This window comes from Typopeltis vanoorti, chromosome 4 (genome assembly GCF_054136105.1).
Source record: "Typopeltis vanoorti isolate ZY-2024b chromosome 4, IOZ_Tvanoo_1.0, whole genome shotgun sequence".
In the NCBI taxonomy this organism is placed as follows: Eukaryota; Metazoa; Arthropoda; class Arachnida; order Uropygi; family Thelyphonidae; genus Typopeltis; species Typopeltis vanoorti.
In genome coordinates, this window is record NC_143552.1 from 32,040,976 (window position 1) to 32,066,827 (window position 25,852).

Genomic DNA, 25,852 nt, shown 5'->3' on the forward strand with positions numbered 1-25,852 from the left:
GCTACTGGGACAAATCTGAAAGCACACCCCAACTCAACATCACCAGAGTTAAAGATAGGTACTATCAACATAAGAAGCCTGAATGGCAAAGAAATGGAGCTAGCTGAGGAAATAGATAAGTACCAGTTCAACATAATGGTGGTGACTGAAATAAAAAAAGACGAAAACTGGTGAGATCTATCTGAGCAATAAATACAAAATATTATATTCAGGCAATGATAATCAAGGAAAAAAAGAAGGAATAGCCATAGTATTCAACACTAAATAAGAGGCTAATCTTCTTGAATGGTAGGCAGTCTCAAGTAGAGTGATGTGAGCAAATATCTGAATGGGGAACTGGACAATGAGACTTATTTGTGCCTATGGTCCCACGGAAGGCACTACTAAGGTAGAAGTGGAGGAATTTTTTGAGGCTATAGAGAAAGCTAGTGACACAATCAAAAAGGAAAAGTTGTCCTTGTTGGGGATCTAAATAGCAGAGTAGAAAGTGATTGTCAGACATACAAAATGTTTTGGGAAAATTTGGAGAAAAGAGCAAAGCTAATAATAATGGCAAATACCTGTTGGATTTGTGCTCAGGACATGGACTGGTTATTACTAACACCACGTTCCAACATAAAAATGCGCACAAATTCACATGGAGAGAAGAGGCAAGGAATAAGAAAAGTCTCATTGACTAAGTTATTGTTGATAGTGATGTTTTCTCACTGGTGCAGGCCACCAGAGTGTACAGAGTATTTGAAATTGTAAGTGATCACTATTGAGTCTTGAGCAGGATAAAATTTAATTTCATATTGAAAAGAATGGCATGTAAGAAAGTTTTAAAGCGAATAAAAGTTGAGCAGCTCTCAGATGTAAACTGTAGACTAAAATACACAAAGATTATTGAAGAAAAAAATGAAAGAGTTTGAGAACAAGAAACAAACTATGGAGATTCAGTGGCAAACCTTGAAGAAAACCCTCATCAATTCAGTCAGAGAGAAACGTGGTGAGGTTGTCTGCAAGGATAGAAAAATCAGAACTCCATGGGGGACACACGAAGTTAAAAAGGCAGTGAAGGAAAAGAAGAATATCAAAAGTTCGTGGCAAATAAGTCAGCTTGTGCTCTTGGAGAATACAGAGACAAATGTAAGAAAGCTAAACACTGTGTAAAACTAGCTAAACAAAAGTCATGGGAGGACTTTGGCAAGAACATGGAAGGTGGAAAAATATTCTGGAGGATGTTGAAGAAGCTTAGAAATGGAGGAAAGAGTGCTGTAAATCGAGTTAGAGATGATAGAGGTGACATGAAAACAGGAGAAAAAGATATCCTTGAAGTATGGAGTAATTACTTCAAAAAATTGCTAAAGGAAACAAGCAGTGATAGCACAGTGGTAAAAAACACTCAACTTGCTTACAGTCGGGAATACATATTCATACTTGAAGTAGAAAAAGCCATCAAAGGCTTGAAATGTGGAAAAGCAGCAGGAGTAGATGATATTTGACCAGAAATGCTGAAGTATGGTAGTATTAAAGTCTTACAGTGGTTGCACTGCATAGTTCAGAAGGCCTGGACATTGGGGCGAATTCCCGATGATTAGAGTAGAGCTCTAATAGTACCCATGTATAAAAAGGGAAATAAAACTGAATGTGAGAATTACAGAGGTATATTCCTACTGGGTGTTCCAGGCAAGATTTATGCCAGTATACTTGAGAAACGATTGAGAAGAATTGTGGAAGAAAAGCTTGGTGAAGAACAAGCTGGATTCAGGCCAAACAGAGGCTGTCAGGATCAAATCTTCACTTTACGACAAATAGTTGAGAAAGCATGGGAATATAACAAAGATCTTTTTACTTAAATATAAAGAGCCATATCCCCTTAATTTAAATAACAAATATCTGTATTTAAGTTTTGTCGATCTGGAAAAGGCATATGACAAGGTGCCAAGAGAGAAGCTATTCAATACACTACAGTTATATGGTGTCATTGGGACATTATATCAAGCAATACTTAGTCTTTATTTGAGTTGCATGTCAGCAGTCAGAATTGAAGGAAGCACAGGAAAATGGTTTAATGTTAAATCTGGTTTCAGACAAGGATGTACATTATCCCCTCTGTTATTCATTATCTATATGGATCACATTATGAAGGAAAGTGGTATTAAACATGATATCAGAATTGGAGATGTTAATGTCAGCTCTTTGCTTTATGCAGATGATGTTATACTTCTAAATAAATCCGCTACATATTTGCAAGATTCCATGACTAAATTGAATAACTGTTGTAATAAATATGGTATGAAGGTCAGCAATAAAAAGACAGACAATGAAAATAGGTAAAATCGCTGAAAATGTCAACTGCCTTGTGAATGGAGAACTTACAGAGCAAGTAAAAAATTTCAGCTACTTAGGCACGCTTTTTAGTGAAAATGGTAAATTAAATATGGAAATAGACAACAGAATCAACAAAGCTGTTATGGTAGGAATCAACTGAATAAATTCATATGGAATAAGAGAGAAATTAGTCGGAAAACTAAATTAGCTGTATACAAGACAGTGTTCAAACCAGTTTTAACTTATGGATCTGAGAGTTGGGTCAGAAGTAAAACAAGACTAGAGACCACAGATATGAGAGTCCCGAAAAAGATTAGAGGCGTGAAGCCATCAATGGCAATACCATATTAAAAAAGAGGATATTAGGAAAGAACTTAACATTGTCAGTATCCAGGAATGCGTTAGCAGCGCTAATCTCAGGTGGTATGGTCACTTGAACAGAATGGGTGAGGAAAGATTAGCAAAACAAGTGTTCTCTGCCAGGTTGGCAGGAAAACGACCCAGAGGAAGACAAGTAACAGACTGATTTGGAGGAAAATTGTAGATAGGAAGTTAGTAATGATGTTAATTTTTCATGTAGTACTATCATATCTTGTACACCCCTTGAGGGTACATGGCAGGAATTTGATGATGATGATAAATTTGGTATGAAAATCAGCATTGAAAAGGCAAAGATAATGAAAATAGGCAGAAAGATTGAATACATCAACTGCATCGTGAATGGATAACATGTAGAACAAGTAAAATATTTCAGCTATTTTAGGTACAATGTTTAGTGAAGATAGCAAATTAAATGTGGAAATAGACAGCAGAATTAGCAAAGCTGGTATGGTAGGAATTCAACTGATAAATTTATATGGAATAAGAGAGAGAGAATAATTAGTCAAAACACTAAACTAGTTGTATACAAGACAATGTTCACACCAATTTTAACTTATGGATCTGAGAGCTGTGTGTTAAATATAAAACTCTTGATCAAAGGCTGGAGATCACAGATATTAGTTCTGAGAAAGATTAGGGGACTGAACAGATGGCATGAACACGTATCCTATTAAAAATGAGGCTAATACGAAAGAACTTGACATTGTTAGCAGATCTAATCTCAGGTGGGCCACTTAAACAGAATGGGAGAGGAAAGATTAGCTAAAAAGTGTTCTTTGCCAGGATGGCAGAAAAGACACCCAGAGGTAGATCAAGATGTAGGTGGATTGATATGGTAAAAAGTGCCTTACAAGACAGAAATGTAAGATCTGATATTGGAATGTTGACAGATAACAGACTAATCTGGAGGAAAATTATTGATAGGAAGTTAATTATAATGTAACTTTTCATGCATCAGTACTATCATAAGATCCTGTACAACCCCTGAGGGTATATATGAGGAATTTGATGATAATATTAAACCAGAGAGTTCTTAATAATAATTTCCCACAGCTTGGCATGGAAAGTCCATTATTAAGGTCGAGATCAGGGTGATCTAGAAGCACTTCAGAACTTTCTTTAAAGAGACGCTCATATTTATGAGAACATCTGTGTAGCAGTATTATAATCATATATTTTGATAGATCTAATGTGTTTCTAGAGGTAACATAGAATTGATGTATGCAATTCAAAAATGCATACAGAAACAAATCGACCTGTTAGTCCAAGAAGAATAACTGTCAGTTGCAGTTAATGAAATACTCTAGATAGCAGTAGAAGTGGAATTTTATTTTTTGGAGATGATAACATACAGCTGATTGAATTAACAGGCTCGTAAGTGGTAGAGATGTTAAACTTCTTTAAGATAAGAGAAACTCTATGTGAAATGCCTTTAATGTATGTGATGGCAATTCCATGTGAATCATCTCTTCAAACAGTACCTGGGCTGATGTGCCAGTGTCATGCGACTAACCGCAAGCTTGTTCCAAGGACGCTTCCATTTCGAAGACTGGTCACGCCTCGTAGGCACGCCAAAACAAGCTTGCGGTTAGTCACATGACACTGGCACATCAGCCCATATACGCCATCTATCAACCTCTTTTGTTAATACAGACAGCAACATTTCTTTATTTCACAGAAATTAATATTGTACGAGTGGTTTCGCCACAGTAAATTAGTCTTATTACTTAATGAACAACCCACGTGTATATATATATATATATATATATATATATGTTACGGATAATGTAATAAATCCAGTTATTATTAATACAAACCAAATAATGAGGTTAAAGTAAATAATTTACAAGAATTAATCGCATGAACCGGTAATTATTAATAATTCCTAGTTGAGTCTAGTAAATGTAATAAAAACATGTTTTATAAAAAATATTTTATTTAATAGCAGAAAAAATAGGAGATAATTATTATATGATTATATTGTTGTCCGGTTAAAAACCAATTACTTATTTTTGCAGGAAAGACCTCTGTGGCACTTGGAATTAAAGGATTTCTGACTTTTTACATTTGCAGGGATTTGAATTACAATGGGCTGTACAATTGCAATACTGGAAACCTTGACACCTAAATTAGAATTCTTGCAGGCACATTCTCTTAGACTTATCTCAATATCAGGAACTTCATTAACTGAAATAAAAGTTTCCTTACAAACGGTAAATTCGTTCCTTAAATAGAGTTGGTTTAAAACACCATATTTTGTACCTAATTTATATAGGTTTTCATTTTCAATAGAAATTATAACAGATATAATATTCTTGTTATCGGTCTTAGCTCTATCTACGTCTGGAATTCTTATCCGAACATTTTCTCCTACATTTGCAATTGGAAATTTAGTCATTGAAAGCAGTAACATTTTTTAAGCTTACTTCTTAAGTGACTGTTTAGCAGAGTTTCGAGATTCTTGAATTTTTTCTGTGATTTCATCGAGTGCAAAAGAAGTACTTTCCTTACTTTTTTTCATTATTTTCTAATTCAACATTAGTTATATATTTTATTTTGTTATCTTCCTTGTCGATCGTTCCTGTTTCAGAAGAATGCTGTTTTCCTTCGATTTGGCTACATTCTTATTTCTGTGTTTGTTTGGATCGCCAACAGATAAGTCTTCACTCATATCATCTATTGCCTCTTCCACATTGTCACCATTCTCTGTCCTAATACCACTTTCCCTCTCTGAGATTATCTTCTGACATTCAACATCTTTATTAGTTTGATCTTTTAATATCATCTCAAGATCTTCTTCACTCGTGATTTCTGACAAGGTATCGACTGGTAAGTATGTTTTCAAACCTTCCTTAGCTTTACAACCAAACATAGCTTCATAGGAACTGCGATCTATTCCAGAGTGATGTGCTCAGTTTTTCATAAATTGAATAAATTTTATCCCTTCCGATCATTTTGTTGTTTTATTTGTTTCAATCCATGTGGATAACATTTTTTCAATGTCTTGGTTTGCTCTTTCAACCGAGCATTGTGATTGACTTTACTGTGGTTTTCCATGAACAATCCTAAGCTCATTCAACAGACTTCAATAATTTTATTTGCGAATTTCCGGCCATTGTCACTTTGCAAGATGCGTGGGGTTCTTAATATTGTGAATACATCCAATAGATGATATGCAACTTCTTCAACTTGTTTTGTTTTCAAAGCTCTAAGTTGAACAAATTTCATAAGATGGTCTTGATAAACATTATAAATTTATAATCGGCATCAGCTTGTGACTGCATATCAATTAAATCAATCTGACATCTAGAATTAAATTCGCTACTTTTAATTGGTTTAACAATGAGCCCTTTTTTGGAATGCTCAATTTCTTCTAGCAGGGTTCACAAAGATTCAAATATATCATAACAATTTCAACTGTGATGTTCTTATATTTCTCTTTAAGCTCTTTCATCATTATGTTTCGTCCTCCATGGCTGATGGCAATATGAGTGTCATGAATTAACTGAAAATTTTCCTCCAAGAAAGTGTAATACATAATCGGATCTCTTTCATTTTTAACAGGTACGATAAGTTTTTGAATATCATTTCTTGATAACCATTGATAATCTTCAGGTGTTTTGCCAGAAACCTTCTCTTCGCTTTTTTTTAACTTTCGCTAAAAATGAATAATACTCTTCTCTTGTGAATAACTGATTATTTTTCCCTTTTTTTGATCTCGACATATTAACTCGGTCGTTAAATCGTGTTCTCATTATTTCTAAATCTCCCTTATGCTTATGGGTACGTAAAATCAATGAAAATGAGAAGAAATGTATGCATTTACTAGCGACTGACGTAAATAAGAAAAAGCAACCCATTAACATAGTAATCAGTACTAAGCTTCTTCCAGGGCAGGGAGATGAAGCCAGCAGTCACGTGTAATTTTCTCTGAAAACCATATGCAGAATTTCATAATGAAAACAGCCAATCGATAGAGCGGGCTCACAAAATTATGAACACATGTCCAGCTGACAATTAACGAACTTGTCAATTATGGTTATCTACCTAAAAACAAACCCATTATGAAGAAGTATCTGTAACGCTTCCTCATTAGTGCTTTCGATAAAAAAAAAAACGTGCTACGTGAAACTGCACAAATTTTCACTTAATCAATGCATAATTAGATTAATTACTCATAATGTTCAACGTGGGTTAAGTGTACATCAAAAACCAACAGAAATAAATTTCCAAAATCGGGAGTCACGTGGTACTTCCTCACCCTCTCCCAAACTTAGCGTATTGAAAATTATTACATTTACCATCAATATTTGGGAAGTATTAATAATTACTGGTTCATGTGATTAATTCTCGTAAATTATTTACTTTAACTTCATTATTTGGTTTGTATTAATAACAGCCAGTATTTATTAATATAAACAGATTAATTACTTGAACCATAACATATATATAAGACAATCTAGGAAAGATACAGTCCCATTTAGTTCAAGTTTCATAGTGAATTTGATTCAGTGCAAGGTTATGGATTTTCTGTAAGAATTCTATTTGTTCACATGAATTATTCTAAACAAGAAACACATCAATGTAGTAAAGGCACAGAGAAGATTTTAGATGACACTTATAAATTTTTTTCCTTACAGTTGTTCTTAGCAGAGTTAGAAAGGACAGGAAAAATTGGAGAGCACACTGCAATACCTGAAAATTTGTCAATAAAACTTTTCATTCTAGCTGAAATATCCAGAATTCAAATGAACTTTAAACAGTTATTGAAAGGTTTTCACTTGGTTATATTATGAATTAAAAATACCAAGAAATTACATACTTGGTTTAATCCATTATTCAAGTATAAGCAAACAAAGTTTGCACCTGAAGTATCTTTCAGGGGACTGGCACTTTACTAAGGAAAGTGATGTGAACTCATACCACTATTGCCACGAGTTGCCCCAGTCCTGAAAGATACTTCAGGCGCAAACTTTGTTTGCTTACACTTGGATAATGGATTAAACCAAGTATACAATTTCTTGGTATTTTTAATTTAGAACTTTAAACAGGTCTAAAATATTTGATGGAAACTCAGATGATAAAAATTCTAGTGTGCCAGCAAGAGAAACACTCATAAAAAGTGAAGCTATGTCGAAGCTCACTGGTAAATCTGTGAAGTCTCAAATCTTTAATTTTTGATATAAAGTTGCTTGTATTTTTAATGTAAGAAAAAGAATGACTTGTTAAGAGCTAGAGGAGATTTGAAAGACTCAAATTTTCTATGCAGAACTTGGTATGCAATTTACAATTGACCAAGATGATATCCTGGTTTATGCAACTTAAGCCATAAATTCTAACTATTCTTGCATGATGAGTTTTTAAGTTCCTGTCAAAGCTGTGTGGAAAGTATCTCCAGCCCTATCACTTCTTCCAGTGGAGAATTCACTCCACTGGAAAAGATATAAAAGAAATAATGCCGGCATGGTTGGCCAAGTAGTTAGCTTATCCACTATCTAGCCAAAAGGCTGTGGGTTTGAATCCCACTGTAGGTATGGATGTTTGTGACTGTCTGTGAAAATACTACTAGTGGTGATCGGTGGTAGATGGCGTTGGTGTAGATGATGAAGGTGGAGACTGAGATTTGTAGAGTAGGTCTCCCCCTTGATGAGTCTTTGGACTCCCTGGAGGTTATTACGTAATAATAAAGATAACAAATGTGAAACCAAGTTCCAAATTGGCAACCTATTCTCATTTATTCGGCATCTTGGTGGATAATACCTAATTATGAGGCACACCACAAGTAAGGAATGGACAATTAGTGAGAGGGCCTAGTTAGCTCTTTATATTTTACTGAATATGTGTCCGAGGGCCTAATTAGTTCTTTATACTCTACAGAATATGTGGAGGTCTCCTCCCAGTTATACATAGATAAATACACTTTTTTTTTGAAATCTTGCACTGAATATATATTAGGTGTTTAATATACTGTGCATTAGCAACATGGGCTCCCTTCTGGAGTGTCAAATCTCAGTAATTTTTCCATCCCCCCCCCCAATTCAATACATACACAGGATCACAAGCTGCATTGCTACATAATACTGTGGGCTGAGAATAACTGCTTTGGTCAAACATCGACCAGCCTGGTTGAAAAAAAACTATTATTTGTAAAAGTACATCAGCAGTTACAAGTTTCCTACAGACCTGTTATTTTAAATTTCTGTCCATTGTCTGAGAGTTACTGTATTGTTATCCAATTAAATTTCTTTTCTTCTGGTATCCATTATGTGCTTTATTCTATTCTTTCTTGAAAAATTGTTGAATTTCTTTTTTTCAGGTGGCATGTAAGTTGTAGATGAACCATCCAAATCCTTTGGACTTTTAGACCATTTCCTTTGAGATTTAGTTGGCTGATAAGCATTTCAGCTATTCCTTGAATTTACATTCATACCATGTTTTGGGGTGATGTAAGGAGGACTGGGTGTCTTTCGAGTCAAGTGCCATCACATACCTCCATCATAGTACTTTACCACAATGAAGGTACATGATTTGTTAGGTTCTTTCTGTTTTGAGATTGTACAACCTGTTTTACCTATGTAAATTCTAGTAGCAAAGCTTATATGTTGGTCATACATAACTGGTAATTAGTTTACGGGATTAACAACGCATATAAAGTATATTAATTAAAGGTAACTTTAATAAACAACTTCTATATTTCGGCAACGTCACGTTGCCATCTTCAGGAACATAAAGATATGGTATGTGCACGCAGGCACTAACAAAAGCAAATGAGGAAGAAAGCAAGAAACTAATATTGTTCCTAAAGTCCTAATGGTGCCCTCTGGTGGGCTAATTTGGTTGACTTGGCAGTTGGGCTGAAGTTCTCAAAATGTAAGTCTCTCAAATTTGGGGAAGTTTCATGCACCCAAATTTGTTGAGGTTAGGAACGTTTTTTAGAGCTGCTGAAGATTCCTTGAATAATCTTTCGTATTTAAACTTGCTGTTGTGTATTATTTTTGTTTTCTTCCAATGAATTCTATGGTGGGTATCTAAGGCATGGTCTGCCAGCCCAGAGCGGCTGTACTGGTGAAACCGGATGTAGTCTTTGTGTTCTGAAATCCTGATATTTGTTGTTCTGTCTGTTTGGCCAAAGTAGGAAAATTTGCAGCTGCAAGGGACCTGGAATACACCAGGTAGGTCTAGGAGAAGTGGTTGGTCTTTGGTAGAACGGATAAAGGATGCCAACTTTTTATATGGTCTGTAACAAAAAGTAAGGTCATATTTTCTGAGGATATTGGTTATTTTCTCAGAGGTGCCCTGGATGTAGGGGATGGTGATAGATTTGGTGTAATCTTTATTTTGGAGGGGGGGGGGGGAGTTGTGGTTTACTGGTTTGAGTATTTTTTGGATTTTTTTGGGGTTATAGCCATTGGCTAAGAAAGTGTTGTGGATGTGGTTTAGTTCAGTAGTTAGGGCCTTGTCAGCTGAGCAGATTAATTTTGCCCTGTTATATAGTGTTTTTATAACCCCATATTGTTGTGAGGGGTGGTGGTGGGATTGCTGGTGAATGTATCTGCCAGTATGGATGGGTTTTCTGTAAACAGAGAAAACCAAAGATCCATCAAGCTGGGGGGTTGATTACAGTGTCTAGAAAGGGGAGGGTGTTGTTTTCCTCTTTTTCTAAGGTGAACTGGACTCTGGGGTGTTGGTTGTTTAAGTGTGTTAGGAAGGAGTGGAGTGAGTCTGAGCCATGTGGCCAAATAGCGAATACATCATCCACGTAACGAAGCCAAATAGTGGGTTTTTGTGGGGCAGAGTTTAAGGCTTTCTCTTCAAAGGTCTCCATAAAGAAATTGGCCAAGGGTGGGGAAAGTGGTGAACCCATGGCTGTCCCCCTCTATCTGTTTGTAGAACTTTCCTTGCCAAACGAAATAGCCTGAGTTCATTGTGAACTGAAATAGGGCTGAGATATCGGGAGGAAACTTGGCTTGGATGAGCTCTAGGGTTTCTTTGAGTGGGACATTAGTGAATAGGGAGGAGACATCAAAACTGACCATTATGTCAGTGTGTTGGAGTAAGAGGTTTTCTTCACTGGCTTTAAAGTGGGCTGAGTTTTTTTTTTATGTGTGATGATGTGTTGCCAGTATAGTGTGCGAGTTTTTGGCTAAACGTTTGGCTAATTTATATGTGGGGGAATTAATGCCATCCCCTATGGGACGTAATGGCACATTTTGTTTATGTATTTTTGGGAGTCGGCACTTGAAAAAATACGAAAACCTGACAAAGAATTCTACTTCCTTACCACAGCCGCCACTCAATACAGTAGTCAACCTCTCGTCTGTAGTTTTAAAACCTGAGGCACTCACTGCACTTGCACGTAGCCACAATTTCGCCCTAGCTCCTAAAAGAATACCTGCCGAAGATATCATGATCCAAATAGAACGTGGTATTCGCAACCTGCCTAACCATATCGCTAACAACGTCAGACTGGATGTAGTCGGTGTTCTCACTAAGGCCAAACCTCCAAAACCAACTTATCCAAAGATGAATATGCAGCCCTACAAGAAATGAAGAATAACAAAAAAAATAGTAATCACCAAAGCAGATAAGGGAAACGCCACTGTAGTGCTAAATCAAAAGGACTACAAAGGTAAGCTTATGCTTTGGTACTAGACTGTACTACTTACCTCCCTATTGAATATAATCCTACCAGCTCTCAGATTAGAACTCTCCACAGACTCCTTAAGAAAGTCACTTCTTGGCCTGTGGAAGTCACTAACAAACTAAAACCTTATAACTCTAGATCCCCCCGATTATATGGACTCCCAAAAATACATAAACAAAATGTGCCATTATGTCCCATAGTGGATGGCATTGATTCCCCCACATATAAATTAGCCAAACATTTAGCCAAAACGCTCATACACTATACTGGCAACACACCATCACACATCAAAAACTCAGCCCACTTTAAAGCCAGAGTAGAAAACCTCTCACCCCAACACACTGACATAATGGTCAGTTTTGATGTCTCCTCCCTATTCACTAATATCCCACTCAAAGAAAAGCTCATCCAAGCCAAGTTTCCTCCCGATATCTAAGCCCTATTTCAGTTCACAATGAACTCAGGCTATTTCGTTTGGCAAGGAAAGTTCTACAAACAGATAGAGGGGACAGCAATAGGTTCACCACTTTCCCCACCCTTGGCCAATTCTTTATGGAGACCTTTGAAGAGAAAGCCTTAAACTCTGCCCCACAAAAACCCACTATTTGGCTTCGTTACGTGGATGATGTGTTCGCTATTTGGCCACATGGCTCAGCCTCACTCCACTCCTTCCTAACACACTTAAACAACCAACACCCCAGAGTCCAGTTCACCTTAGCAAAAGAGGAAAACAACACCCTCCTCTTCCTAGACACTGTAATCACCCCGCCAGCTTGATGGATCTTTGGTTTTCTCTGTTTACAGAAAACCCACACATACTGGCAGATACATTCACCAGCAATCCCACCACCACCCCTCACAACAATATGGGGTTATAAAAACACTATATAACAGGGCAAAATTAATCTGCTCAGATGACAAGGACCTAACTACTGAACTAAACCACATCCACAACACTTTCTTAGGCAATGGCTATAACCCCAAAAAAATCCAAAAAATGCTCAAACCAGTAAACCACAACCCCCCTCCACAATAAAGATTACACCAAATCTATCACCATCCCCTACGTCCAGGGCACCTCTGAGAAAATAACAAATATCCTCAGAAAATATGACCTTACTTCTTGTTACAGACCATATAAAAAGTTGGCATCCCTTATCTGCTCTACCAAAGACCAACCACTTCCCCTAGACCTACCTGGTGTATACCAGGTCCCTTGTAGCTGCAAATTGTCCTACTTTGGCCAAACAGGCAGAACAACAAATATCAGGATTTCAGAACACAAAGACTACATCCGGTTTCACCAGTACAGCTGCTCTGGGCTGGCAGATCATGCCTTAGATACCCACCATAGAATTCGTTGGAAGAAACAAAAATAATACACAACAGCAAGTTTAAATACGAAAGATTATTCAAGGAATCTTCAGCAGCTCTAAAAAACGTTCCTAACCTCAACAAATTTGGGTGCATGAAACTACCCCAAATTTGGGAGACTTACATTTTGAGAACTTCAGCCCAACTGCCAATTCAACCAAATTAGCCCACCAGAGGGCACTATTAGGACTTTAGGAAAAATATTAGTTTCTTGCTTTCTTTCTCATATGCTTTTGTTAGTGCCTGCGTGCACATACCATATCTTTATGTTCCTGAAGATGGCAATGTGACATTGCCAAAATATAGAAGTTGTTTATTAAAGTTACCTTTAATTAATATACTTTATATGCGTTGTTAATTCCGTAAACTAATTACCAGTTACCTATGTAAAGTAGATTACAGATGCAAATGATCTGTATCAACTGGAGGAGGGAGAAGGAGGAGGGTTCTTTAGAAGAGCTGAGTATACCTTTTATTTTCATTGGCGATTTAAACAAGGCCTTAATGTTGTATTTCTTGCAGTGTGTTGTAAGTTCAGTTAATTTAAATAATTTGTAGACTGGAGACACTTGTTTGAAGTGTACAAATTATCATCTACAAGTTGTAGACGTCCTTCTGAAAGGGTCATACAGGATTTAAATTGATAGAATTTTTCAATTTATGGAGGGTGGGGAAAAAATGTTGGAATGGATTGCCTTTGGATGTTGCGAGTGCAAGCAGTGCGAATGAATTCAAGAATAAGTATGATAGCTGGTGTGTAGTATGTGGTGTCCCTCGATGAGTCTAACTCCCTGGAGGTCTCTCTCAATAATCCTTGTATATAAGGGTGTCTATGGCTTTACTGTAATCTTTATTTCTTGTTTTTATTAAATATTAAATTATTAAAAAAAAAAAAAAAATATATATATATATATATATATATATATATTTTTTTTTTTTTAATATTCTTAGCCTACTGTAGTATATACAAAAGGTAGCTAGTGACCCTGTATGTGTGTGTGTGATATGTAGAAAGTATTTTTACCTTGGGTATAAATATGTTAAAGATACCAAGCAATTTTAAACATGGTTTTACTCCATTTCCCAAGTAAGCAAACAGACTAAAAGTCAAGTTTGCGCCTGCAATTGATGCAAGTCTAACTGATCCCACAGTTAGTGCAGGACCAGGGCAACTCGTGGCAAAGGTGGAACAAGCTCCGATCACTAATCTTAATATTTACCCTTAATGCCAAAACACTTGGGAAAAAAAACTTACTTGGGAAATGGAGTAAAACCAGGTTTAAAATTGCTTGGTATCTTTAACATATTTATTCCCAAGGTAAAAATACTTTCTACATTTATATCTCCTCCAGAGATTTTTATTTAATAAGGTTAAAACACCTTATGGTAACTTGTTTTGGCGAAATACTTACAAGCTCTGTATTACTAAATCTTGGTATTTCTATTTCTAGCCTAGCTCCCACTGACGAGACCTCAATAAAGGTCGAAACCGGTCTGGGTAGTGGCCCCTTGCCTTTAATACAAAACATCATACATCCCCTTCTTGGAGATGTGTTTTGGCATTAAGGGTAAATATTAAGATTAGTGATCGGAGCTTGTTCCACCTTTGCCACGAGTTGCCCTGGTCCTGCACTACCTGTGGGATCAGTTAGACTTGCATCAATTGCAGGCGCAAACTTGACTTTTAGTCTGTTTGCTTACTTGGGAAATGGAGTAAAACCAGGCTTAAAATTGCTTGGTATCTTTAATATATATATATATATATATATATATATATATATATACATATACATATACATACATATACATACATATACATATACATATATATACATATACATACATACACATACACATACATATACATACATATATATACATATACATACATACATACATATACATACATATACATATACATACATATACATATACATACATATACATATACATACATACACATACATATACATATATATACATACATATACATACACATACACATACATACACATACATACACATACACATACATATACATATACATACATATACATACACATACATATACATACACATACATATACATACATATACATACACATACACATACATATACATACACATACATATACATATACATACATATACATATACATACACATACATACATATATATACATATACAGGGTGTTCGGGATAAATTTGACAGTTTCGTAAGGAAAAAGAAAATCTTCTTTGTATCTATTAAATTTAATGAATTGACAAAAAAACATTACAGGCAGAGTTAATTACAATACTATCAACAAGATTTACTCAAAATAACCACCATTAGCATCGATCACAGCTTCAATTCTGCTTCGGAACCTCGAACAAGCTGATGCTACAGTCTCCCTGGGAAGGGCCGCAAAAACTGTTTTAATTTTATCCATTAACTGGGCTTTTGTATTACTGGAAGTGCGATTGGTGTCTTTTTCAACTGCGCCCCATACAAAATAATCCATGGGGTTAAGGTCTGGGGAGTTTGGAGGCCAAACATTTGGACTGGTGAAGTCGTAGAAATTTTCAGACAACCATTTTTGACTTTTCCCAGAGGTGTGGCAAGGGGCCGAATTCTGCTGCCATACATACGGCCTACCATTGGCTACCCTTGTTATCCAGGGCTTGACTACAGTTAGCAACTCCACGAACAAAGCCCGAATTCCAATGCCAGGGTTCTTCAACACCTGTTCCTGCAGATTTGCGAGGAATTCTGCTGTACGAACGCAATCAGATCGTCTGCTAGGGATCTTTCTTCTTGCTATATCCTCGTAGTCACCATTGCAAGTCTCTAGTTCATGCCTGATTGTTTTTACTGTATTCAGGGAGCATTGGGCAGCAGTCGTAATATCCTTATTTTGATGGCGGGCACGAATCATCATGATACAAGTTATTCTCTTCCATGATTCAGGTGGGTTCCAGCTATCCATCCTTTCTGACATATTGTATATGAATGAAGAAGGGTCCAAACTTTTAAATGAAGAGAAGTGTGTGTTAATACATGTAACTTACGGAAAAATATAATTAATTATAAATATGTCAAATTTATCCCGAACACCCTGTATATATATATATATATATATATATATATATATATATATATATATATATATGATGGTGGGCTAAAGAGTTCTCAGCTTAACAATAAAAAACGAATTTATAATTTCAAAATTATTTTTATTTTTCAACATAATCTCCCTTAAGACTAATACATTTATTCCATAGATGCTCCAACACCATTATCCCATCTCTGTAGTGGTTCTCAGTAAGATCTTCAAAATATCCCTCTACAGCTGCAATCACCTCTTGAATCAAAGAAAAACACTGACCACTGAGGAAGAGTTTTAGTTTTGGGAAGAGATAGAAGTCAGAGGGAGCCAAATCTGGGAATAAGGTGGATGTTCCAACAATTCACAGTGCAGATCCCTTAATTTTCCCATTGCCAAAACACCTTTGTGGGCAAGTGCATTGTCCTGATGAAAGATAATTTTTTTCTTCATCAAACTGGGTCTTTTCTCATGAATTTTTTCTTCTAGTCTGGTTAAAAGACTGGAATAATATTCCCCAGTTATTGTTTTATCCTTTTCAAGATAATTAATAAACAAAATGCCTTTAGCATCGCAAAACACCAATGCCATGATTTCCTGCTGATGGAACTGACTTTGTCTTCTTTGGTGCTGAACAACAGGTTTCTGTCCACTGTTTTGACTCTGGTTCTGGTGTGTAATGGTGAATCCAAGTCTCAGCCATAGTAATAAATCGACATAGAAAATCAGTTTTATACTTGTTAAAACGCTCCAAGCACTGTTCAGATTTTCATGCAAGTGCATTTTTGATCTGCTGTGAGGAAGCATTGCACCCATCTTGAGCATAGCTTTTTCATTTGCAATTCTTCATGCAAAATATATCCTACGTTATTTTGAAATGCCTATAGTATCAGCAATTTCACTCGTCGGTTATCCAATACCATATCGTGCACTTGATCAACGATTTCTGGTGTTGTTACACTTTTAGGATGTCCTTCACTTGGATCATCTTCAAGGCTGGTATGACCAAGTTTAAACTCGGCAACCCATTTCTTAATGTCAAAAACGAAGGAGAAGAGTGCCCATGAACTTTTATGAACTTTGAATGAATTTGTTTTGCCGTTAAACCTTCTTTTACAAAGAATTTTATAACCACACAATACTCAATTTTATCCATTTCAAGGGATACAACACTTCTGCTTCGGACAGCTGCATAAAACAACCTACTTGATAGATGACTTGAAATTTCACATGTATGTGCTTATGAGATGTACTAACTTAGAAAAAAAAAATCTTGCCGATAGTGTTACCATCTATGGTCGAGGTCGAGAACTTTTCAGACCACCTTTGTGTGTGTGTGTGTGTGTGTGTGTGTGTGTGTGTGTGTGTGTGTGTGTGTATTCCTGAGGATGACTTTGACATTGAGGTTGAAACACTGAACTTTATTTTAATGTAATTAAAATAAGCTCTCTAGCAGAGTAGTGTGTTTTCATAAATATCCATAATGATGCTCATAATATAGATTAGAGATGATGGCTGTAGTACATGGAATCCTGATTATTGGGGTCTGCACTAATGTTCTGAATAAATGTGTATGTCATTTTATCTTGGCAATTTTAAGTAGAAGCTCAAACATTCTAATGCTATACTGCTCCATGTTTCATAGAAATGATTGTGAACATGTGGTTTGAAGAGAATAACATTGGAATTCAACAGTGGCAGCATCCGATAAAACACTACGGAATGAACTGGAATGTAGAATTAGAGTACTTCATTATTGAGCTATACTAAAGTTTAAAAGAGACATGGAGCACAATATCACACATTTTTGGTAGAAAATCAGATTTTAATAGCACATCCATGACATATTGAAGCAGTTATTCTCCCAAAAGGTGGCAACAACAGTGTTATAAATTTTGATCAATGAAGGCATTTTTGTTTATCTGTAAGTGTTACGTGTAGTTTTTTGGCAGGACTGTATTTTACAAGCATATGCATGCTTCATTAAGGTATCTGCATGGATAGAATGGGATCAAAGTTTTGAAAGTGGACTCACCAGTACTGAATAGATATGCAAACAGCGATATACAGGTGAAAAATCTACTAGATCCTGGACACTCAATTCATCTTCTGGTTCAGTTGCTACACTATCTGTATCAGACTTTAAGTCTAACTCCACACCAAAATTAGGAGGAGATGGAGCTTTCCGTTTCGTTTTCCTCAAAACCATTCCAGATTCCACATGTTGCTGTTTAGAAGCCTTAAAAGTAAAATATAAGTGTAGTTCACATTAAAAACTGAATGTACACTACACTGAATCTACTTGCACATTTTGAAACAGTTTAAGATTTCATCTATTAATTAGTTGCAAAATTTCGATATTAATTTGTATATATATCATGGAAGAAAGGAAAGGTGGTACTTGAATAATGAATTAATGTCACCATTACTTTTTTTTCTTTTTATGTGACTTGCAGAAAACTGGTGCTGTGTGTATATGATAAGTTTTTTTCTTATCATGTTTAATGTTTTATTTATTTATTTTACATAATCTAATCATCTTATTTCAGAGACTAAACAGAACTTTTTCAAGCCCATTCAAGCCTCTAATAATCTTATACTAGGCAATGAAGTTAACTATGATAACCAACTGAAGATAATCACAGATAACTATGACTAAAGCAGGAAAATCACATTATCTCTATAGAATAATAATGTGATTTTCCTGTAAATACACAATCAGCGCAAGAAAATATTTTTTCATCACAAAAGTTTGTCAAAAGTTACTGGAAACTTGCATATGTTGGATGATGCAGGCAAGAAATAATCATCTAATTGAGAGGGTTGGGTCAAAAGGAAACAAGTAGAAAAATTATGAGGTACTCATTAACACACAGTTCAAAGGACCTAAATTTTCAGATTTTGTAATAAGCAAGTCTGCTGAAAATTTCAAAATATAAACTTCAACTTGTACTTTATGTAATAATAATAAAAATAATAAATAAAAGAAAATCCAACCAAAATATCAGAATCATAAGAAAAGAGAATTAGCAATCGATAGTGAAACTGAAACACTGTATATATATGTATATATTCAAGGTGTTCTAGGGGTGCGGTACACATCCATGAAAAAGTGATATCACCAATATTATATTTATTATATCATTAATTCATATTAAAGATTCCCCTAATTGTCTCCTGGCTTCATATGATTCCTAAAGTAAACAAAATATAATAATGCTTCATGAAGAGAATACTTTGACACATAAACGTTGCATCACAATGTGTTAACAATGGGTGTGCTTTCACAAATACAGACACCTTTGAGCCCTTTGAACAGATGTGCAGATGGAACAGCAGGTCAAATTCTTAGCATTCCAGTGGTTTTAAAGTGATTCAGGAGGTGTGTGTGTGCTGAGACAATAGCACCCACAAATCAGTGGCTGCCACTGGTTATTGTGGCAACCAATCCAATTGAACATTGTCATTTGTCTGAGTCTGTTTTTGTTTTCTGAGTTTAATCTGTTTTGCATGCATGAAGTGTGAACTGACGTGTTTAGGACACCAATATAGACAAGTAATTTTCTATAAATAGAACTTTTTAGCACATATTTACAATGGGAAACAGTGTTGATGATCTACTGAGCATCCAGTTTTCTGCAAGAACTTTTGCAAATTATGTGATTGATTAATAGTTGAAGGAGATGGAACATGTGTATAAATAAGTAAGTAAAACTAGTTATTTCAACCTATCTTTGGTTAAATCCAGAAAAATAATTTCACAAGTAATTACTTTTTCCAGTTTATGTGTGCATTATATGGCTGAATTTAAAAATCACATCAAAATTCAAATTTTCTGTGTCTCACTATAGTATTTACCAATGATAATCTAATTTCATCACTAAATATAAACTTTGTGCTTCTCACATAAACGGCAGGCATGAAACATAGCTTTTGTTAGGCTGACCTTTATTCTTTCCATATTTAAAATTATATTAATTGATTTTTATTTATTCATATGGAGTTTCCTCCCTTTTCTCCCCCGTCCCTATTGGGGACGAGTTGAGCCCCCCTCATGGGGGGGTTAAGTATTTATGGCTGTAGATCCGTGTGTTCACGGGGCCGGTTTGCCTGCTTGCGGGATGAAAAACCCCAGATAAACTGGGGGGAAAAACCCTGCTGTCCACGCCAAAGACCTGTTAACTTGGCTATGACTGAGGAAGATCCTCAAGCTCCTCACGTCGGCGACAGGAATCGAACCCAGGACACTCCTTCCCCAGGCATATGGTTGCAAAGCGCACAGCCACAGGGCTAACCGTGCGGACTATTAATTGATAAATTATAGTATTCAAAGTTACCCTACGTGGATTGCAGCCATGCTACAAACAGCACCACCAAACTAAACGGGCATGTGATGCCACTGATGTGTACCTATGAGTCTCTGTAAGTCAGCCAGTACAGACAATGCTCTTTAGATGGAAAGAGCTAGGTTTGAATCCCATCTAGGATGGGATTCAAAATTTATAGACAATGCAGATAGGATTAAACATTCTCTCATTTTCCTAAAAGCCAAGTTACTTGGCAGTGACAAGTTTTCCGACACACACACACACACACACACACACACAGGAATCATTACGAATTATACCCATTTACCTAACAAGCTGGTCTGCTTTTCATGGATAATGATCTGTACCTTACCTTCTGCAACATTCAATCAACAGGATGCCTAATGATATGGATCTGCAGTCATCATATCTACAAAGCATCCTACATATCCCAAATAGAAAAGTAGTGGCTATATGTCTCATAGCATATTCCAACTCAATCTCAGTTGTTTGGGTTAAAATCATGTTAATTTTCCACCATTGAAGATGGATAATGTTTTTCCATATGTTTCATGAACCAATTCCTTGCATTATAAACTTGATGATATAGCATGTTATGGTTAAAAATGGCAATAAGCTCATAGCAGTAGCAGAGCACTATTGTATACTGACCAACATGGCTAATGTACTGTTAGTAGCTCATAGGTTAGTCAGTATGAATTATTTCTGACCCCAAGAGTATCCTGATAGTGCTTTTTTTAGCTTGGACAGCAAAAACCATTCATGCATGTGGGGTGGGAGGGATTCCACTGATGTACAACAGACTAGCAATCCTCTTTCCATCTACAGCATTCTGGATAATGGTATGCTAAACTCTTGCAAGTTACTTACCTTTTGTGTTCCTTTTCACTGACACATTATAGTTCTGTTTGTTTGGCACCTTTCTGTGTACACCATAACCATTGTGGACAATGAACAATCAATGAGAAGTGCAGTATTCACAATGGAGGCACACTGCTTGAAAGGTGCCAAACAAGCTAAATGCCACCTACCAATGAAACTGGTTTCTGTAGTACTGCAAACTAATATAGTGCTAACATGTACCATATTAACCAACATGCTAACATATTGATGTCAACCGAATATATTCTACTCTAGATAAGAGCAATCATAATTCAATGTCATGTCAAGTATAATGACTTCAGTACCACAAAAACCAAAGAAACATGACGCCAATTAATTTTTTGATAAATTAAGTTAATTTGAAAAAAAAAAAAAATCAAATTTGCATTTATACAATTTTATCTTACATACATTCTTAATTGCAGCATACTTAACAAATATAATAGTTTATAATAAATGTAGTTTAATCCTTTATCTAAGTGTAAGCAAACAAAGTTTGCACCTTCAGGACTGTGGCAACTCATGGTAAAGGTGGACCAAGCTCTCATCACTCCTCGTCTCAGTATCTTCCATAATGCAAAGCACATCTCCTTGCAGACATGTATAATGCTATGCATTAAGGGAAGGGCCACTACCCAGACCGGTTTCGACCTTTATTGAGGTCTCGTCAGTGGGAGCCAGATCCAGAAGTGGTGATACTAAGGCAGAAGCAATGGAGAAGTCATATTTACCTATACAAGTTGCCAAAAGGCGTACCACCACATTATTAAGTTACTCTGGATTTAGAGAAAGATGTTGAAAGCTTTTTTTTTTATTTTTTTATTTTTGCACTTGGGTACACCTTTTGGCAACTCGTATAGGTAAATATGACTTCTCCATTGCTTCTGCCTTAATATCACCACTTCTGGGTCTGGCTCCCACTGACGAGATCTCAATAAAGGTCGAAACTAGTCTGGGTAGTGGCCCTTCCCTTAATGCATAGCATTATACATGTCCACAAGGAGATGTGTTTTGCGTTACGGGAGATACTGAGACAAGGAGTGATGAGAGCTTGGTCCACCTTTACCACGAGTTGCCTCAGATACTTCAGGCACAAACTTTGTTTGCTTACACTTGGATAAAGGATGAAACTAAATTTATTATAGTCTAACCAAGTGCAAAAAAAAATAAATAAATAAACTTCCAAAATATAATAGTTGTTTATTAACATTCTTTAGTAACTGTACATTTTGCACATCTTTTTCTGTTTTCATCACTGGTAACAATTGCATAATTTTGCTTTGTAGTGTAAGCAGCCCATCTTATCCTAGTGCTGCTACAATGGCAACTTCATCATCATCACCAATTTTAAATTCCTCGAATTTTATAACTTAATCCATATGTTCTTTCTAAGTCTTCCATTCCTCAACTGACATTTGTTTACAAAAACATCTTGTAAATGGTTGTGGTGCAAGATTGTATTAACTATACAAAATAAAATTTATTTCTCATGGCACAAAAATGGACTTTGCAATACATATTAACCACTGTGTGAACATACATGTACAATATAATTTATGTGAAATTTTAGTGAGGAATGAACTTGAGAAAAGTGACCAACACTTGACATTTGGTCACTTTTCTCACTTTATATTGCACAACTGCAATATAAACTTATACTTAACTTGATTTCCCATTAGCTTACATGGACTGTTGTTTTCATTGAAGGCTATCCAGAAGAGACTAGAAGCAGCTTGGAAAAAAAAAGTACATATTTGGTCTTTAGAGCTGGATTTCCAGTTATACCTATAGACTATTAACAGTACTATGTACAAGTGATTTGTGATGTTTTGTGGCAGGATTCACATTAAAAATAAATAAAATAAAATAACGATAGTATTGGTTTTAATTTTTTTAGGAAGTATACTAGAATATTATTTATAAAAAAACTTTAATTATAACCTTTCTATATTTCAGCAATGTTACAGTGCCATCATCAGGGATGATGGCAACATAGCACAAAAAACAATGATATGGGCACACAGGCACTAACACTGAGCAAATTAGGCTGAATACAGGCAACAGAAGACTGACCTAGAGTCTTAAACAGTGCCTCCTAGCAGTCTAAATTGGATTGTCTTGGCCAATGGGCTGACAATCTTAAAATGTATGCTTCCCAAATCTGGGGCAGTTTCATGCATCCAAATTTCTTGAAGTTTGAAAAGTTTTTCAGAGCCGAGGCAGACATGAGGAATAGTCTTTCATACTGGCACTTATCGCAGTGTAATAGAGTGGCCTTCTTCCAGCGTATCCACCACAGGATACGCTGTGGCCTTCAATGATTATGAAAAAGCCTTTAATAAAATTAATAGAAAGAGTTATTTAAAATATTGATTTAAATATACCAAATCTGCCCAACCATGGAATATTGTTCCCATATTTGAAGTGGTGCACCAAAATCTTCTCTAAGATTTGCTTGATTCTATCCAGAAGAGGGCAAATCTAGCTAATTAATAATCCCTTCTCTCATATATCCACTTCAATCCTCTCTCAAAGGGGTTCAGTTTCTGCCTTCTACATATACTTTCATGGAGAATGCTCTGCTGAATTGGCATTTTTATTCCTCCACTCTCTTCCAAAATCATTAAAACAAGAGCAACTGCTAAACAATACATTTTCAAAGTCCATCTTTAAACTCACTAAACCAACTTCACTGCCTCCTCTTTCATTCCATCTACTTCTGTTCTTTGGAACTGTTTTCCCCAACTCTGCCTTCCCCTAAGATTACAATCCTTAGCTTTTCAAGCAAAATGTGAGCAGATTCCTCCTTTCTTCTATTCCTCTTAGCTAGATGGCACTAATATACTAGATCTTGTAGCCTTGTGTGTGGATCAGATATAAAAAATAAAAATAAAATAATTAAAAAAAAAAAGGAGATTATCCCATGGTGTGGCACTGTTATAAGAACCAAACAAACGATACTGGCATCCTCAATAACAATGACCAATTATTCATCTATACAAAGTTACAATGAATGTGAAGATAACAAATAAGCAAGTGGAGTGATAGTCAGCTGGATTTGTGTGTTAACAAAATGAGAAGTCTTTGCCAATATTTTTTTTTTTAATTAATTTGACATACTGCATCATGAACATTTCAGAATAAACAAATGATAGATGAATTATATACTAGTTTTAACATAACTTCCAAACTTGGTACATTACTTTATTACACCTTGAATTTGTATTATGTATATAATTTTTTAATTAGTATCAAATCAGTATTATGGGTAGGCTACATTATATAATAGATATAATCTAGTGCCCTCTGTTTTAGAAATCAAACAAGATACTTTCTTTTTAGGTCACTAATAAGGCCTCCAATAAGTATTATGGTCTCACACACCAAGCAATGAAATTCAAACCTACAGCCTGTTGAGAAGAAAGCAGACATTATCCCACTCAGAAAGTCAGCCACATCTACCATATAGCATTATTTACTAGCTTTAGGCAAATAATGCCATTGTGCCATGTGTCAAAGACTTGCATTAGTAGATAACTAATTTTACCTCATCATTACTGGTGAAGGTTCTTAGTCAGGGTTCTTACTGTCCTTACTGAACAGTAAGAATCCTGAGAGCTAGTTCAAAAGTAAAATGAGAATACTGAAAGATCTCCAATCCCCATTTGGTCCATATATATACAATTTGGTTCTCAATGAAGTTTCTTGATATCCACAATGATCTCATCTTTTCTGTAATGCAGCAAATGATTGTAGATGATACCATAAATAGTTCTATGTGAAATCATCAGTGTTTGCCTTGAATTTCAGATGCCCAAAGCAATGACTGCAAAATCCAGATTGGTAATGCCATTTTGGAATGGTCCAAATTCTCAACCAGAAAGAATGTCGCACACCACTGATATTGGTTTCGCCATATTTGAATCTCGCATTACAATTTATAGTCAAGTGTGACTAACATTTAACTTACATTGGCCATCTGACAATAAATGAAAGTTAGTGTAGCATTCTGGGACCACAAAAACTATGCTACACTTTGCACCTCTAGTGCAATGCCATATTTTACATGCTTTATAATAGCCAACATAATGAGATGCTAGAAAAAACTCCTGAAAGATGAATCATATTAAGGATTCATTTTCCATTTTATATTCTGAAATACAATACTACAATATGTCAAATAAAAAAATATCAACACCGCCAGGCACTTTTAATTTACTTCATGTCATCTTATCATCATCATCATCTCATCTTCCTATTTCCCTCTTTTACCTTGCAGTGTCACGGGTTTATTAATCATTGGACCTCAAACCATTCACAGGATAAGGTGGTCAGCCCTACGCCCTGGTGTATCCTATGTTCATAGTGTTGAGTTCTCAAGGCCAGTTTGCCTGCTTTGCAGGATGAAAAACCCCAGATAAACTAGGGGAAAAACCCTACTGTCCACGCCCAAGACCGGCCAACTTGGCTATGGCTGAGGAAGATCCTTCAGCTCCTCGCGTCACCGATGGGAATAGAATCTAGGACATTTCTTCCCCAGGCATATGGTTGCAAAGTGCACAGCTACTCAGCTAACAGCGCTCATACATTAAAGTAAATAAAAGATTAAATTATGTTACTGTTGGGGTAGATGGACTGCAGAATATGAGGTTATGCAAACAGCAAGAAAATCAAAGTTCTGACTAGTCTGTTGAATTGGAGGGGGAGGATAGAGTATTTGTTTGTGGATGAAATATAAATTCAGACAAACTTTTGCTCTTAACGATCCCTCCCCAGAATTGGATGAAAGCATGCAAAAATGCAATTTTATTTATATTTATTTTATTTATTGCTCAGATATGTAA

General features: G+C 35.8%; 1 protein-coding gene across 3 annotated transcripts in view; it reads right to left on the bottom strand.

Moving 5' to 3' along the window:
- Sec15 (exocyst complex component Sec15) overlaps positions 1-25,852 on the bottom strand; it is a 499,079-nt gene that overhangs the window by 359,690 nt on the left and 113,537 nt on the right. For 2 of the 3 annotated variants that reach the window (XM_090391739.1, XM_090391740.1), the window contains exon 5: positions 17,834-18,037. The exons of the other annotated variant lie outside the window; for it this stretch is intronic. In XM_090391739.1, the coding sequence (XP_090247865.1) occupies positions 17,834-18,037 (204 nt within the window). The remainder of the gene's footprint in view (positions 1-17,833; positions 18,038-25,852) is intronic. 3 annotated transcript variants of the gene reach the window in all.